This window comes from Oncorhynchus kisutch, linkage group LG13, assembly GCF_002021735.2.
Source record: "Oncorhynchus kisutch isolate 150728-3 linkage group LG13, Okis_V2, whole genome shotgun sequence".
Taxonomy (NCBI): Eukaryota; Metazoa; Chordata; class Actinopteri; order Salmoniformes; family Salmonidae; genus Oncorhynchus; species Oncorhynchus kisutch.
In genome coordinates, this window is record NC_034186.2 from 3,342,871 (window position 1) to 3,360,304 (window position 17,434).

Genomic DNA, 17,434 nt, shown 5'->3' on the forward strand with positions numbered 1-17,434 from the left:
TAGTATAGTTACAGTATAGCTATTGTAAAGTTATAGTATAGTTACGGTATTGTTGTATTATTGGTACAGTATAGCTAGAGTATAGTTATAGTATCGTTATAGTATAGTTACAGTCTAGTCATAGTATGTAGCTGTGGATGTAGTTATAGTATACTTGGGGATTTAGTTATAGTATAGTTGTCAAGACTTCCGCCAAAGTCCGTCACTCTCCTTGTTCGGGCGGCGTTCGGCGGTCAACGTCACCGGTCTTTTAGCCATCGCCGATCCACTTTTCATTTTCCATTTGCTTTGTCTTTGTTTTAACCTGGTTTCTGTTCATTATTCAACACTCTGTTTCCCACGTGTTAGTGTGCGTGTTCATTGATTGTTCATGGCGGTACTTGCTGGCTGGTTATGTTTGCCGGGTTATGTATTTAAGCCCGTTAAAATTATAGTAATATTAGTTATATTATAGTTATGTTAGTTATATTATAGTTATATTAGTTGTATTATAGTTATATTAGTTATATTATAGTTATACTAGTTATATTATAGTTATGTTATAGTTATATTAGTTATATTATAGTTATATTAGTTATATTATAGTTATATTATAGTTATATTATAGTTATATTATAGTTATATTAGTTATATTATAGTTATATTAGAGTTACATTAGTTGTATTATAGTTATATTAGTTATATTAGTTGTATTATAGTTATATCAGTTGTATTATAGTTATATTAGTTGTATTAGGTATATTATAGTAATATTAGTTATATTATAGTTATATTTGTTATATTATAGTTATATTAGTTCTATTAGTTATATTATAGTTATATTATAGTTATATTAGTTGTATTATAGTTATATTATAGTTATATTAGTTATATTATAGTTATATTAGTTATATTATAGTTATATTAGTTGTATTATAGTTATATTAGTTATATTATAGTTATATTAGTTGTATTATAGTTATATTAGTTATATTATAGTTATATTATAGTTATATTATAGTTATATTAGTTATATATAGTTATATTAGTTATATTAGTTGTATTATAGTTATATTATAGTTATATTATAGTTATATTATAGTTATATTATAGTTATATTATAGTTATATTATAGTTATATTATAGTTATATTAGTTGTATTATAGTTATATTAGTTGTATTATAGTTATATTAGTTGTATTATAGTTATATTATAGTTATATTATAGTTATATTATAGTTATATTAGTTATATTAGTTATATTATAGTTATATTAGTTGTATTATAGTTATATTAGTTATATTAGTTATATTATAGTTATATTAGTTATATTAGAGTTATATTAGTTGTATTATAGTTATATTAGTTATATTATAGTTATATTAGTTATATTAGTTGTATTATAGTTATATTAGTTATATTATAGTTATATTAGTTATATTATAGTATATTAGTTGTATTATAGTTATATTAGTTATATTAGTTATATTATAGTTATATTAGAGTTACATTAGTTGTATTATAGTTATATTAGTTATATTATAGTTATATTAGTTATATTATAGTTATATTAGTTATATTAGAGTTACATTAGTTGTATTATAGTTATATGAGTTATATTATAGTTATATTAGTTGTATTATAGTTATATTAGTTATATTATAGTTATATTAGTTATATTATAGTTATATTAGTTTATATTATAGTTATATTAGTTATATTAGTTATATTATAGTTATATTAGTTATATTAGTTATATTATAGTTATATTAGTTATATTAGTTATATTATAGTTATATTAGTTATATTAGTTATATTATAGTTATATTAGTTATATTATAGTTATATTAGTTGTATTATAGTTATATTAGTTGTATTATAGTTATATTAGTTATATTATAGTTATATTATAGTTATATTAGTTATATTATAGTTATATTAGTTATATTATAGTTATATTAGTTATATTATAGTATATTATAGTTATATTTGTTATATTATAGTTATATTAGTTGTATTATAGTTATATATAGTTATATTAGTTATATTATAGTTATATTAGTTGTATTATAGTTATATTATAGTTATATTAGTTATATTATAGTTTATATTAGTTGTATTATAGTTATATTAGTTGTATTATAGTTATATTAGTTATATTAGTTATATTATAGTTATATTAGTTATATTATAGTTATATTAGTTATATTATAGTTATATTAGTTATATTATAGTTATATTAGTTATATTAGTTTGTATTATAGTTATATTAGTTGTATTCATAGTTATATTAGTTGTATTAGTTATATTATAGTAATATTAGTTATATTTATAGTTATATTAGTTATATTATAGTTATATTAGTTGTATTATAGTTATATTAGTTGTATTATAGTTATATTAGTTATATTATAGTATATTATAGTTATATTAGTTATATTATAGTTATATTAGTTATATTATAGTTATATTAGTTATATTATAGTTATATTATAGTTATATTAGTTATATTATACGTTATATTAGTTGTATTATAGTTATATTATAGTTATATTAGTTATATTATAGTTATATTAGTTGTATTATAGTTATATTATAGTTATATTAGTTATATTATAGTTATATTAGCTGTATTATAGTTATATTAGTTGTATTATAGTTATATTGGTTATATTAGTAATATTATAGTTATATTAGTTATATTATAGTTATATTAGTTATATTATAGTTATATTAGTTGTATTATAGTTATATTAGTTATATTAGTTGTATTATAGTTATATTAGTTATATTAGTTGTATTATAGTTATATTAGTTGTATTATAGTTATATTAGTTGTATTAGTTATATTATAGTAATATTAGTTATATTATAGTTATATTAGTTACATTATAGTTATATTAGTTATATTATAGTTATATTAGTTATATTATAGTTATATTAGTTGTATTATAGTTATATTAGTTAAATTATAGTAATATTAGTTATATTATAGTTATATTAGTTATATTATAGTTATATTTTTAGTTTAGTTATTTATATAGTTATATAGTTATATTAGTTATATTATAGTTATATTAGTTATATTAGTTGTATTATAGTTATATTATAGTTATATTATAGTTATATTAGTTATATTATAGTTATATTAGTTATATTAGTTATATTATAGTTATATTAGTTGTATTATAGTTATATTAGTTATATTAGTTATATTATAGTTATATTAGTTATATTAGTTGTATTATAGTTATATTATAGTTATATTAGTTATATTAGTTGTATTATAGTTATATTATAGTTATATTATAGTTATATTAGTTATATTAGTTATATTATAGTTATATTAGTTATATTAGTTGTATTATAGTAATATTAGTTGTATTATAGTTATATTAGTTATATTATAGTAATATTAGTTGTATTATAGTTATATTAGTTATATTATAGTTATATTAGTTATATTATAGTTATATTAGTTATATTAGTTATATTATAGTTATATTAGTTGTATTATAGTTATATTATAGTTATATTAGTTGTATTATAGTTATATTAGTTGTATTATAGTTATATTAGTTATATTAGTTATATTATAGTTATATTAGTTATATTATAGTTATATTAGTTGTATTATAGTTATATTAGTTGTATTATAGTTATATTAGTTATATTAGTTATATTATAGTTATATTAGTTATATTAGTTGTATTATAGTTATATTAGTTATATTAGTTATATTAGTTGTATTATAGTTATATTAGTTGTATTATAGTTATATTAGTTGTATTATAGTTATATTAGTTATATTAGTTATATTAGTTGTATTATAGTTATATTAGTTGTATTAGTTATATTAGTTATATTAGTTCTATTATAGTTATATTAGTTATATTATAGTTATATTAGTTATATTATAGTTATATTAGTTGTATTATAGTTATATTAGTTATATTAGTTATATTAGTTATATTAGTTCTATTATAGTTATATTAGTTATATTATAGTTATATTAGTTATATTATAGTTATATTAGTTGTATTATAGTTATATTAGTTATATTATAGTTATATTAGTTCTATTATAGTTATATTAGTTATATTATAGTTATATTAGTTGTATTATAGTTATAGTTATTATAGTTGGGAATGTAGTTATAGTATAGTTGGGGATGTAGTTATAGTATAGTTATAGTATAGTTGGGGATGTAGTTATTGTATAGTTATAGTATAGTTGGGGATGTAGTTATTGTATAGTTATAGTATAGTTGGGATGTAGTTATAGTATAGTTATAGTATAGTTGGGGATGTAGTTATAGTATAGTTATAGTATAGTTGGGGATGTAGTTATAGTGTAGTTGGGGATGTAGTTATAGTATAGTTATAGTATAGTTGGGGATGTAGTTATAGTGTAGTTGGGGATGTAGTTATAGTATAGTTGGGGATGTAGTTATAGTATAGTTGGGGATGTAGTTATAGTATAGTTATAGTATAGTTGGGGATGTAGTTATAGTGTAGTTGGGGATGTAGTTATAGTATAGTTGGGGATGTAGTTATAGTATAGTTATAGTATAGTTGGGGATGTAGTTATAGTATAGTTGGGGATGTAGTTATAGTGTAGTTATAGTATAGTTGGGGATGTAGTTATAGTATAGTTGGGGATGTAGTTATAGTATAGTGGATTAGTTAGGATGTAGTTATAGTATAGTTGGGGATGTAGTTATAGTATAGTTATAGTATAGTTGGGGATGTAGTTATAGTATATTATAGTTTAGTTGGGGATGTAGTTATAGTATAGTTGGGGATTGTAGTTATAGTATAGTTGGGGATGTAGTTATAGTATAGTTGGGGATGTAGTTATAGTATAGTTATAGTATAGTTGGGGATGTAGTTATAGTATAGTTGGGGATTGTAGTTATAGTATAGTTATAGTATTAGTTGGGGGATGTAGTTATAGTATAGTTGGGGATGTAGTATTGTATAGTTATAGTATAGTTGGGGATGTAGTTATTGTATAGTTATAGTATAGTTGGGGATGTAGTTATAGTATAGTTATAGTATAGTTGGGGATGTAGTTATAGTATAGTTGGGGATGTAGTTATAGTATAGTTGGGGATGTAGTTATAGTATAGTTGGGGATGTAGTTATAGTATAGTTATAGTATAGTTTGGGGATGTAGTTATAGTATAGTTGGGGATGTAGTTATAGTATAGTTATCGTATAGTTGGGGATGTAGTTATAGTATAGTTATAGTATAGTTGGGGATGTAGTTATATTATAGTTATAGTATAGTTGGGGATGTAGTTATAGTATAGTTATAGTATAGTTGAGGATGTAGTTATAGTATAGTTAATATAGTTATAGTATAGTTGGGGATGTAGTTATAGTATAGTTATAGTATAGTTGGGGATGTAGTTATAGTATAGTTATAGTATAGTTGGGGATGTAGTTATAGTATAGTTGGGGATGTAGTTATAGTATAGTTATAGTATAGTTGAGGATGTAGTTATAGTATAGTTAATATAGTTATAGTATATTTATAGTATAGTTGGGGATGTAGTTATAGTATAGTTATAGTATAGCTGGGGATGTAGTCATGGTATAGTGATAGTATAGTTGAGGATGTAGTTATAGTATAGTTATTACAGTTATAGTATAGTTATATTATATTTATAGTATAGTTGGGGATGTAGTTATAGTAGTTATAGTATAGTTATAGTATAGCTGAGGATGTAGTCATGGTATAGTTATTATAGTTATTATAGTATAGTTGGGGATGTAGTTATAGTATAGTTATACTATAGTTGAGGATGTAGTTATAGTATAGTTATTATAGTTATAGTATAGTTATTATAGTTATAGTATAGTTATTATAGTTATTATAGTTATGTTATAGTATAGTTATAGTATAGTATAGTTGGGGATGTAGTTATATAATATTTATAGTTTAGTTGGGGATGTAGTTATAGTATAGTTATAGTATATTATTATAGTTATGTTATAGTATAGTTATAGTATAGTTATAGTATAGTATAGTTGGGGATGTAGTTATATAATATTTATAGTTTAGTTGGGGATGTAGTTATAGTGTAGTTGGGGATGTAGTTATAGTATAGTTATAGTATAGTTGGGGATGTAGTTATAGTATAGTTATAGTATAGTTGGGGATGTAGTTATAGTATAGTTATAGTATAGTTGGGGATGTAGTTATAGTATAGTTATAGTATAGTTGGGGATGTAGTTATAGTATAGTTATAGTATAGTTGGGGATGTAGTTATAGTATAGTTATAGTATAGTTGGGATGTAGTTATAGTATAGTTATAGTATATATTATAGTTATGTTATAGTATAGTTATAGTATAGTTATAGTATAGTATAGTTGGGGATGTAGTTATAGTATAGTTGGGGATGTAGTTATATAATATTTATAGTTTAGTTGGGGATGTAGTTATAGTATATTTATAGTTAGTTGGGGATGTAGTTATAGTATAGTTGGGGATGTAGTTATAGTATAGTTGGGGATATGGTAGTTATAGTATAGTTGGGGATGTAGTTATAGTATAGTATAGTATAGTTTGGGATGTAGTTATAGTATAGTTATAGTATAGTTGGGGATGTAGTTATAGTATAGTTATAGTATAGTTGGGGATGTAGTTATAGTGTAGTTGGGGATGTAGTTATAGTATAGTTGGGGTAGTATAGTTGGGGATGTAGTTATAGTATAGTTATAGTATAGTTGGGGATGTAGTTATAGTGTAGTTGGGGATGTAGTTATAGTATAGTTGGGGTAGTATAGTTGGGGATGTAGTTATAGTATAGTTGGGGATGGTGTAGAGTTAATAACCACAGAAACCCTCCTCAAACCCTCCTCAAACCCCCACCCCAAACAGAATCCACACCAGCAACAATAAGCAGTAATAAGATCAGACACAGGAAACGTATTTTATGTGTCAAATAACGTCATCATTATGCAAAACTAAATCATTTGTTTTCCAAAAAAAGAAGCAGTCCATGAAAACCCTTTTTGGGGGGGGGATGCACGAAGTCAGACAACACCTGTTTATTCATCAGAAGACAGTCGATACATGGCAGCGGAATTGTAAACATTTCAATGATCAATCATTTCAGTAATTATTTCAGTAATATTTGTCAGTTATAAATAAGTTATGCCTTCCTTTACCTGTGGCAGGGCGTATAAAACATTTGTGGAAAGTTTTGTGTCATCATATTTCAAATTAGGTATATTGGTCCTGTATGTAGTTAACTTTTACAATGCACAAATTATATTTTGAATTTAGAATGAAAAAATTATCTTGTGTGTGCGTGTGTGTGTGTGTGTGTGTGTGTGTGTGTTAGAGCATTAGTTGTAAATTCAAGGCACAGTTTGCATCATGTTTCTACCATCCCAGTAGCTCAAGGCCTCACATGTTCCCGTTACCATGGTTCCCACTATATGACCAAGCTGCAAAGTCCAAAAAATTGGCTATATCATAACAAATGTATGACATTTTCATGATACGGTCTTAAATTTAAAGGGATATTTCTGGATTTTGGCAATGATGTCCTTTATCTACTTCCCCGGAGTCAGATGAACTGGTGGATACCATGTTGTATGTCTCTATGTCCAGTATGAAGGAAGTTAGAGGTATTTTCAAGAGCCAATGCTAACTAACTAGCATTAGTTAAACGACTGGAGTCTACGGGTATCTGCTAGCATGCTATTCCTTTCAGGTTCAGGTTAGGCATGAGGTTAAGTAGTGTGGGTTAACGGTAGAGGGTTAGGTTTAAAAATCAGGTCTGACGAAGAGAAATTGTATAACTAAGCAGGGCGTCCGACTTTGCAACTGGTCCAGAGTCCAGATAGTGACGACCTGGTTACATGTCTCGTGTTATTCGTTGTATCTCTGGTTTCTGGTCCTAACTGCTTTCCTCTCGTTCAGGTACATGTTGACATAAGAGGTCAGAAGATCATCCATTTTATAGCCCTGATGGACAAAGACACAAAGCACAATATGAAAACATTAGTCAGAATATGTGTATCTTATTAAGGCCAGGCACTACAACCCTAACAGGGAACTTTTTAAATATTATATTGAAATATGCATATGAGGTGATATCTCATTAAATATGCACATATGTGACCCGTTTCAAGAACCTAGGCTTATGTCACTACTTCACAGGAGAGGCATTTGAACGTAAATATAAAAATAAATGAATATCTAAATACGTAGTTTTTTTGTTGCCAGAAATGTCTTCTTGAACATGCGAACATTCACATGCCTTAAATAACAAACTTGTATGCCATCTGTAAATATGAATAAAATGGTTAAATTATGAGCCTAAGTCGTTTAAAGCCACAGAAAAATACAGGAACCTTCCTACTAGCTATGATTGGCAGAGATAATGGGTGGGGCTGGACATGCCGAGAGATGAGTTTGGATTGGTCTGCCACGTAAGCATGCTTCTATCTATAACATGAGCTGCTCACTATGTACGGATAATCTTTTCTACTGTGTTTTTTTTAATACATCATGAAGAGCAAAGATCAGTGGGGAAAAAAAAGTGATGCCGGAGTACTTTCTGGTGACTCTCTCTCTGACGATAAGGAAATCCTTTGATTTACATAGGAAACATTTTCAAGGAACCAGACATTGTCTTCTGATGACAGTGACGGGGGGGGGGAAGAAACAACAATCAATGGTGTTGTTGTTGCGGAAGAAATTGACAAGAGTTTTGAAGTCAGTGGAATGTCCGGAGGAAGCAGAGATGATTGCCAAATGCGGAGAGAGTCGAAAACAAGAACACAGGAGACGGTTGTTTAAAAAAAAAAAAAATCTGTCTCCTGATTACATCTTCAAGCTAAAGGGCAACGATGGCATCCATTACAGAGGGTGAAGCATTCATCCGTTATATACGGATGAGTCTAGCTACATTTTCCGATATTATACATTTCTAATTTTGTCAGAAAGTTTTCTATGATCTGTGTACGGTAATATTATTTGTATCTAAGAAAACATTTTGAATTGTATACCTTATTTACATAAGTATTCAGGCCCTTTGTTATGAGACTCTAAATTGAACTCAGGTGCATCCTGTTTCCATTGATCATCCTTGAAATGTTTCTACAACTTGATTGGAGTCCACCTGGGGTAAATTCAATTGATTGGACATGATTTGGAAAGGCACACACCTGTCTATATAATGTCCCACAGTTGACAGTGCATGTCAGAGGAAAAAACATGCCATGAGATCGAAGGAATTGTCCATAGAGCCCCAAGACAGGATTGTGTCGAGGCACAGATCTGGGGAAGTGTACCAAAAAATGTCTGCAGCATTGAAGGTCCCTAAGAACACAGTGGCCACCATCATTCTTAAATGGAAGACGTTAGGAACCACCAAGACTCTTCCTAGAGATGGCTGCACAGCCAAACTGAGCAATCAGGGGAGAAGGTCCTTGGTCAGGGAGGTAATTAAGAACCTGATGGTCACTCTGACAGAGCTCCAACAATCCTTTGTGGAGATGGGAGAACCTTCCAGAAGGACATTCATCTCTGCAGCACTCCACCAATCAAGACTTTATGGTAGAGTGAACAGATGGAAGCCACTCCTCAGTAAAAGGCTTCAGGACAAGTCTCTGAATGTCCTTAAATGGCCCATCCAGTGCCCAGACTTGATCCCTATCGAACATGTCTGGAGATACCTGAAAATAGCTGTGCAGCGACACTCCCCATTCAACCTGCCAGAGCTTGAGAAGGATCTGCAGAGAAGAATGGGTGAAGCTCCCCAAATACAGGCTTGCTAAGCTTGTAGCGTCATACCCAAGAAAACTAGAGGCTGTAATCGCTGCCAAAGGTTCTTCAACAAAGTACTGAGTAAAGGGTCTAAATACTTATGTAAATGTTATATCAGTTTTTTATTATACATTTGTGCACAAAAAAATCTGTTTTTGCATTGTCATTATGGGGTATTGTGTGTATATTGATTAGGATTCAAAATATATATATATATATTTTAGCATACACACGCACACGTCCGTTTCAAACATGTCCATGCTATCTCCTGTTAGGGCCTATACATTTTTCCTAACTCTATATAATGTCCTTTTATTAGATTTTTTACTGTATCTCAAATAGAGTCCTTCGTATTGTATGAGTTATCATTTACATACTATAAAGTTATCATTTACATACTATAAAGTTATCATTTACATACTATAAAGTATATTTCATTGGAGCCAGCGGTTTAAACCCGTTTCTAGTTAACTGTTTCTGTGCAGATTTCAGATTTCTGAAGAGCTACTTATTAGAGTGGAGGAGCAGTGCATGAAGGGGTTAATGGGGTTCTGCCCAGGAGTATGGGGGGGTTCATGGGGTTCTGCCCAGGAGTATGGGGGGGGTTCATGGGGTTCTCACCAGGAGTATGGGGGGTTCATGGGGTTCTCACCAGGAGTATGGGGGGGGGGTTCATGGGGTTCTGCCCAGGAGTATGGGGGGGGTTCATGGGGTTCTCACCAGGAGTATGGGGGGGGGGGGTTCATGGGGTTCTCACCAGGAGTATGGGGGGGGTTCATGGGGTTCTGCCCAGGAGTATGGGGGGGTTCATGGGGTTCCCACCAGGAGTATGGGGGGGGGGGGTTCATGGGGTTCTGCCCAGGAGTATGGGGGGGGGGTTCATGGGGTTCTGCCCAGGAGTATGGGGGGGGGGTTCATGGGGTTCTGCCCAGGAGTATGGGGGGTTCATGGGGTTCTGCCCAGGAGTATGGGGGGGGGGGGGTTCATGGGGTTCTGCCCAGGAGTATGGGGGGGTTCATGGGGTTCTGCCCAGGAGTATGGGGGGGTTCATGGGGTTCTGCCCAGGAGTATGGGGGGTTCATGGGGTTCTGCCCAGGAGTATGGGGGGGGGGGGTTCATGGGGTTCTGCCCAGGAGTATGAGGGGGTCATGGGGTTCTTCCCAGGAGTATGGGGGGGGGTTCATGGGGTTCTCCCCAGGAGTATGGGGGGGGGTTCATGGGGTTCTCACCAGGAGTATGGGGGGGTTCATGGGGTTCTCACCAGGAGTATGGTGGGGGGGTTCATGGGGTTCTCACCAGGGAGTATGGGGGGGGGGTTCATGGGGTTCTGCCAGGAGTATGGGGGGGTTCATGGGGTTCCCACCAGGAGTATGGGGGGGTTCATGGGGTTCTGCCCAGGAGTATGGGGGGGGGGGTTCATGGGGTTCTGCCCAGGAGTATGGGGGGGTTCATGGGGTTCTGCCAGGAGTATGGGGGGGTTCATGGGGTTCTCACCAGGAGTATGGGGGGTTCATGGGGTTCTGCCCAGGAGTATGGGGGGGTTCATGGGGTTCTCACCAGGAGTATGGGGGGGTTCATGGGGTTCTCACCAGGAGTATGGGGGGGGTTCATGGGGTTCTCACCAGGAGTATGGGGGGGGGGGGTTCATGGGGTTCTGCCCAGGAGTATGGGGGGTTCATGGGGTTCTGCCCAGGAGTATGGGGGGTTCATGGGGTTCTCCCCAGGAGTATGGGGGGGTTCATGGGGTTCTCCCAGGAGTATGGGGGGGGTTCATGGGGTTCTCACCAGGAGTATGGGGGGTTCATGGGGTTCTCACCAGGAGTATGGGGGGGTTCATGGGGTTCTCACCAGGAGTATGGGGGGGGTTCATGGGGTTCTCACCAGGAGTATGGGGGGGGGGTGTTCATGGGGTTCTGCCCAGGAGTATGGGGGGTTCATGGGGTTCTGCCCAGGAGTATGGGGGGTTCATGGGGTTCTCCCCAGGAGTATGGGGGGGGGGTTAATGGGTTCTGCCCAGGAGTATGGGGGGTTCATGGGGTTCCCACCAGGAGTATGGGGAGTTCATGGGGTTCTCACCAGGAGTATGGGGGGGGGGGTTCATGGGGTTCTCACCAGGAGTATGGGGGGGTTCATGGGGTTCTCACCAGGAGTATGGGGGGGGGGGGTTCATGGGGTTCTCACCAGGAGTATGGGGGGGGGTTCATGGGGTTCTCACCAGGAGTATGGGGGGGTTCATGGGGTTCTCCCCAGGAGTATGGGGGGGTTCATGGGGTTCTGCCCAGGAGTATGGGGGTTCATGGGGTTCTCACCAGGAGTATGGGGGGGTTCATGGGGTTCTCACCAGGAGTATGGGGGGGGGGGGTTCATGGGGTTCTGCCCAGGAGTATGGGGGGTTCATGGGGTTCTGCCCAGGAGTATGGGGGGGGGGTTCTCCCCAGGAGTATGGGGGGGGGTTAATGGGGTTCTGCCCAGGAGTATGGGGGGGTTCATGGGGTTCCCACCAGGAGTATGGGGGGGTTCATGGGGTTCTGCCCAGGAGTATGGGGCGGGGTTCATGGGGTTCTCACCAGGAGTATGGGGGGGTTCATGGGGTTCCCACCAGGAGTATGGGGGGTTCATGGGGTTCTGCCCAGGAGTATGGGGGGGGGTTCATGGGGTTCTCACCAGGAGTATGGGGGGTTCATGGGGTTCTCACCAGGAGTATGGGGGGGGGGGGTTCATGGGGTTCTGCCCAGGAGTATGGGGGGTTTCATGTGGTTCTCACCAGGAGTATGGGGGGGTTCATGGGGTTCTGCCCAGGAGTATGGGGGTGGTTCATGGGGTTCTGCCCAGGAGTATGGGGGGGTTCATGGGGTTCTGCCCAGGAGTATGGGGGGGTTCATGGGGTTCTGCCCAGGAGTATGGGGGGTTCATGGGGTTCCCACCAAGAGTATGGGCGGGGGTTCATGGGGTTCCCACCAGGAGTATGGGGGGTTCATGGGGTTCTCCCCAGGAGTATGGGGGGTTCATGGGGTTCTCACCAGGAGTATGGGGGGGGGTTCATGGGGTTCTCACCAGGAGTATGGGGGGGGTTCATGTGGTTCTCACCAGGAGTATGGGGGGGGGGTTTCATGTGGTTCTCACCAGGAGTATGGGGGGTTCATGGGGTTCTCCCCAGGAGTATGGGGGGTTCATGGGGTTCTCACCAGGAGTATGGGGGGTTCATGGGGTTCTCCCCAGGAGTATGGGGGGTTCATGGGGTTCTCCCCAGGAGTATGGGGGGTTCATGGGGTTGTCACCAGGAGTATGGGGGGTTCATGGGGTTCTCACCAGGAGTATGGGGGGTTCATGGGGTTCTCCCCAGGAGTATGGGGGGTTCATGGGGTTCCCACCAGGAGTATGGGGGTTCATGGGGTTCTCCCCAGGAGTATGGGGGGTTCATGGGGTTCTCCCCAGGAGTATGGGGGGTTCATGGGGTTCTCCCCAGGAGTATGGGCGGGGGTTCATGGGGTTCTCACCAGGAGTATGGGCGGGGGTTCATGGGGTTCCCACCAGGAGTATGGGGGGGTTTTAAGGGGTTCTCACCAGGAGTATGGGGGGTTCATGGGGTTCTCACCAGGAGTATGGGGGGTTCATGGGGTTCTCCCCAGGAGTATGGGGGGGTTCATGGGGTTCTCACCAGGAGTATGGGGGGGTTAATGGGGTTCTCCCCAGGAGTATGGGGGGTTCATGGGGTTCTCCCCAGGCGTATGGGGGGGGGGTTAATGGGGTTCTCCCCAGGAGTATGGGGGGGTTAATGGGGTTCTCCCCAGGAGTATGGGGGGGTTCATGGGGTTCTCCCCAGGAGTATGGGGGGGTCATGGGGTTCTCCCCAGGAGTATGGGGGGGGGGGTTAATGGGTTCTCCCCAGGAGTATGGGGGGTTCATGGGGTTCTCCCCAGGCGTATGGGGGGGTTAATGGGGTTCTCCCCAGGAGTATGGAGGGGTTTGTGGGGTTCTCACCAGGAGTATGGGGGGGGGGGGGGTTCTCCCCAGGAGTATGGGGGGGATCATGGGGTTCTCCCCGGAGTATGGGGGGGGTACATGGGGTTCTCCCCAGGAGTATGGGGGGGGGTACATGGGGTTCTCCCCAGGAGTATGGGGGGTTCATGGGGTTCTCCCATATATATATATATATATATACAGTATATATTAAATCTATCCCTTGTCTGTGAACATCTGAAACCTGCTCAGTTGTTTTTCATTCCATCATTTAAATGTATCATCAATCATACTTGGTTTAAAGTCGCCGTCCATTACAATGTTCTCGCTGGTAGATCAGGTCTGTTTGGATATCTTTTTATTTTGGTGATCTTTGTACAACACCTTTGTAGTGGAACAGGAATACACGTATTGGGAGGACATACACTTTAATAATTTCAATTATTCCTGTTAAATGATGTGTAATTCAATGCGGTGAGCTTTGTAATTATGGATGTATATTATGCCTCTTAAATGCAGGACATTTGTCTGAAGGTAATATGATAAACAAAAGCAAAAATACATTTCAATCAAGATTTAGACATCTTTATGTTTACTTTTAGAAAATACTAATATTAATGGACCCATAATTTTATTTATTTTTATCTCAAAATGAATAGGTAGATGCAAAACATGTAAATTCAGCCTGTGGTGCCTGTGATGCCTGTGGTGCCTGGCCTTGAAAGTTTAATATTTCTAACATGAGCTAATAAGAAATTACGAAAAAGAAAAAGAAATTGCTTATCGCTGCCACAGAGGGAAAAAGTCTGGCCAGTTGTTTTTCTTGTGGCAGCGTTATGTTTCCGTAATGAATAGAAACAAGAGGTACACAACATAACTAGTTACAAGTCAACAGTAAAAAATAAAAACAAACAAACAAACAAACAAAACCGTAATAAATGTCTTTACCAGTGATGTTTCACATAGGATCTTGTTTCCCTTCACCAGGTTGCCCACGGTGATGTGGAAGTAGGTGGATCCACTGCACCAGTTAGCGATACGGTTGAACGGGTGAGTCGCAAGGACATCCTATGGGACAGATAAGACAGACAGGTCAGTCAGACATCTCTTTTACTGTTCATGCTCTCTGTTGAATATTAATGTCAGTGGAGGGCCGTGTAAAACAGCAGGGTAGCCTAGTGGTTAGAGTGTAGGGACGGCAGGGTGGCCTAGTGGTTAGAGTGTAGAGGCGGCAGGGTGGCCTAGTGGTTAGAGTGTTGAGGCGGCAGGTTAGCCTAGTGGTTAGAGTGTAGAGGCGGCAGGGTAGCCTAGTGGTTAGAGTGGAGGGACGGCAGGGTGGCCTAGTGGTTAGAGTGTTGAGGCGGCAGGTTAGCCTAGTGGTTAGAGTGTAGAGGCGGCAGGGTAGCCTAGTGGTTAGAGTGGAGGGACGGCAGGGTAGCCTAGTGGTTAGAGTGTAGAGGCGGCAGGTTAGCCTAGTGGTTAGAGTGTAGGGACGGCAGGGTGGCCTAGTGGTTAGAGTGTAGAGGCGGCAGGTTAGCCTAGTGGTTAGAGTGTAGAGGCGGCAGGGTAGCCTAGTGGTTAGAGTGGAGGGACGGCAGGGTAGCCTAGTGGTTAGAGCGTTGGACTAGTAACCAGAAGGTTGCAAGTTCAAATCCCTGAGCTGACAAGGTACAAATCTGTTGTTCTGGCCCCTGAACAAGGCAGTTAACCCACTGTTCCTAGGCCGTCATTGAAAATAAGAATTTGTTCTTTAACTGAGTTAAATAAAGGTAAAATAAATAAAAACATAGCTTAATGAAAGGGCCGTGAACATTTACCTAGTAATGCCTTATACTGATTTTTTTCCCCTCTTTTGTTGTATTTATTATCTATGATTTGTTTGCACTTTTCGTACTACAATGCACGGCTATAGTAAATAGTTTGACACATAGGACATTCCCAGATGTCATTTTCAGAATGTATATGCTATGAACTACCTATTTCTGATAAAAGTGGGAATAGGGCATTGTTATATATATTGTGACATTGTTCGGGTTTCAGCATCTACTCAAAATTAAGTTTACAACTTGACTATTAGATTGCAGAGGCCTTGTTATTTTATCAATGTTTTATATAATGAAGGGAAGGGAAGATCCCAGTCATTTCCTGGTGGACTGGTCATTGTTTCATTGTTGTCTATCTCCTTGTGAATTTACCACAGAGTTACAGTCGCTGGCGAATCTACTAGCTCGTCACAATCTCAGATTTCATCTAGTATAAAATGTGTCCCTTTTGTGATGAACACAAAGTGGTTTTGTTTCACATCTTCAAATTGTGTTCAAGTTTTTAATTTTTAAATGAAATATAAATGTGTGTGTTTATGACAGAACACATTCGTATGGCTGCAGTAGACTCTCACCGTTGCAGCTGTGTGCCTGAGATGTACCGTGACAACACAAATTGATGGTCAGTCCAATCAGCGAATGAGCATTTAAGGCGGGACTCACGAGCCTCCAATGGCTGTGGATATGTAACCCGATACCCCAGAATCAATCGACGCTAACTGAATTCAAGCGGGGGAAGCGGAGCTGTCAGACAGAACTGCCGTGAAGCAATTTGGCCTAACAGAAGTTGATTTATACGCACATTGCCTTGATAAAACAATGACATTATAACGAAAGCCCCAGAAATACAGTAATTAACATTGAAGAGGAACCCTTTATAATCCATTCTCTCAAGAGGAAAACAATAGTCTTTGATGGTGAATGAAGATTGTGTGTGTGTGTGTGTGTGTGTGTGTGTGTGTGTGTGTGTGTGTGTGTGTGTGTGTGTGTGTGCGTGTGCGTGTGCGTGCGTGCGTGTGTTGTGTGTGTGTGTGTGCGTGCGTGTGTGTGTGTGTGTGTTGTGTTTTACCTTGGTTTTCGGGTGGATGATTGAGACCCCCTGTTTGCTGATGGCAATTCTGACGATATCTGGGAAGTTAGGGTCTGATGTTTGCTGGAAGAAGTAAAACATCTCTTTAGGTGATGGAAAGCAGAGTAGTGGCTGTTCCTTCATCACTTAGAGACATAGGCTGCATGAACAAAATGGCACCCTATTTCCTATATAGTGCACTACTTTTGACCCAAATGGCACCCTATTCCCTTTTTCTAGTGGACTACTATTGACCAGGGCTCATAGGGTGCCATTTGGGGGACACACCTTACAAGAACTTTAAATGGGTCCATAAAACGAGCTGTGTCCTTCGAACTGCGATACACCATCTGGAAAGACCCATTTCTCCCGAGGGAACTTCATTTGTGATTAAAAAAATATATATATATTTAAAATAAATTCAGTGTCGAGGTGCTATCCCGTACCTTCACTTCGAAGAAAGCACAGCCGAAGGTGGGCCAGCGACAGACCACCTTGAGAAACGCTAGACTGGCTTCTTCACTGGTCATACTAGCCTGCTTGTTGTAGGCCGCAACGATGTTCTGGTAAGCAAAGACATTACAACGGTCAACAACAACAACAACAACAACAACAACAACAACAACAGCAATCCCATTCTTAAAACATTTGACACAGTTGATCCTCTGACCTCACCGATTGAATGAATTGAGTTAAAGGGTCATTTGAGTTCAGGGGTCATGTAGAGGGTAACTTGGAGATGCAGTCCCAGACCAAAAATGGACACTACTGACTGTGTTTGTATACAGGTCACATGACGTCATTGAAGGAAC

At 37.1% G+C, this 17,434-nt stretch overlaps 1 protein-coding gene across 1 annotated transcript in view; it reads right to left on the bottom strand.

Moving 5' to 3' along the window:
• Window positions 1-7,015: 7,015 nt before the first annotated feature.
• Window positions 7,016-17,434, bottom strand: part of myo7ba (myosin VIIBa) — an 86,681-nt gene continuing 76,262 nt past the window's right edge. Inside the window, exons 46-49 of the mRNA XM_031838177.1 lie at window positions 17,069-17,185; window positions 16,623-16,706; window positions 14,679-14,798; window positions 7,016-7,964 (exon numbers count right to left, since the gene is read on the bottom strand). Coding sequence (XP_031694037.1) covers window positions 7,869-7,964; window positions 14,679-14,798; window positions 16,623-16,706; window positions 17,069-17,185 — 417 coding nt within the window. The 3' untranslated portion in view covers window positions 7,016-7,868. The remainder of the gene's footprint in view (window positions 7,965-14,678; window positions 14,799-16,622; window positions 16,707-17,068; window positions 17,186-17,434) is intronic.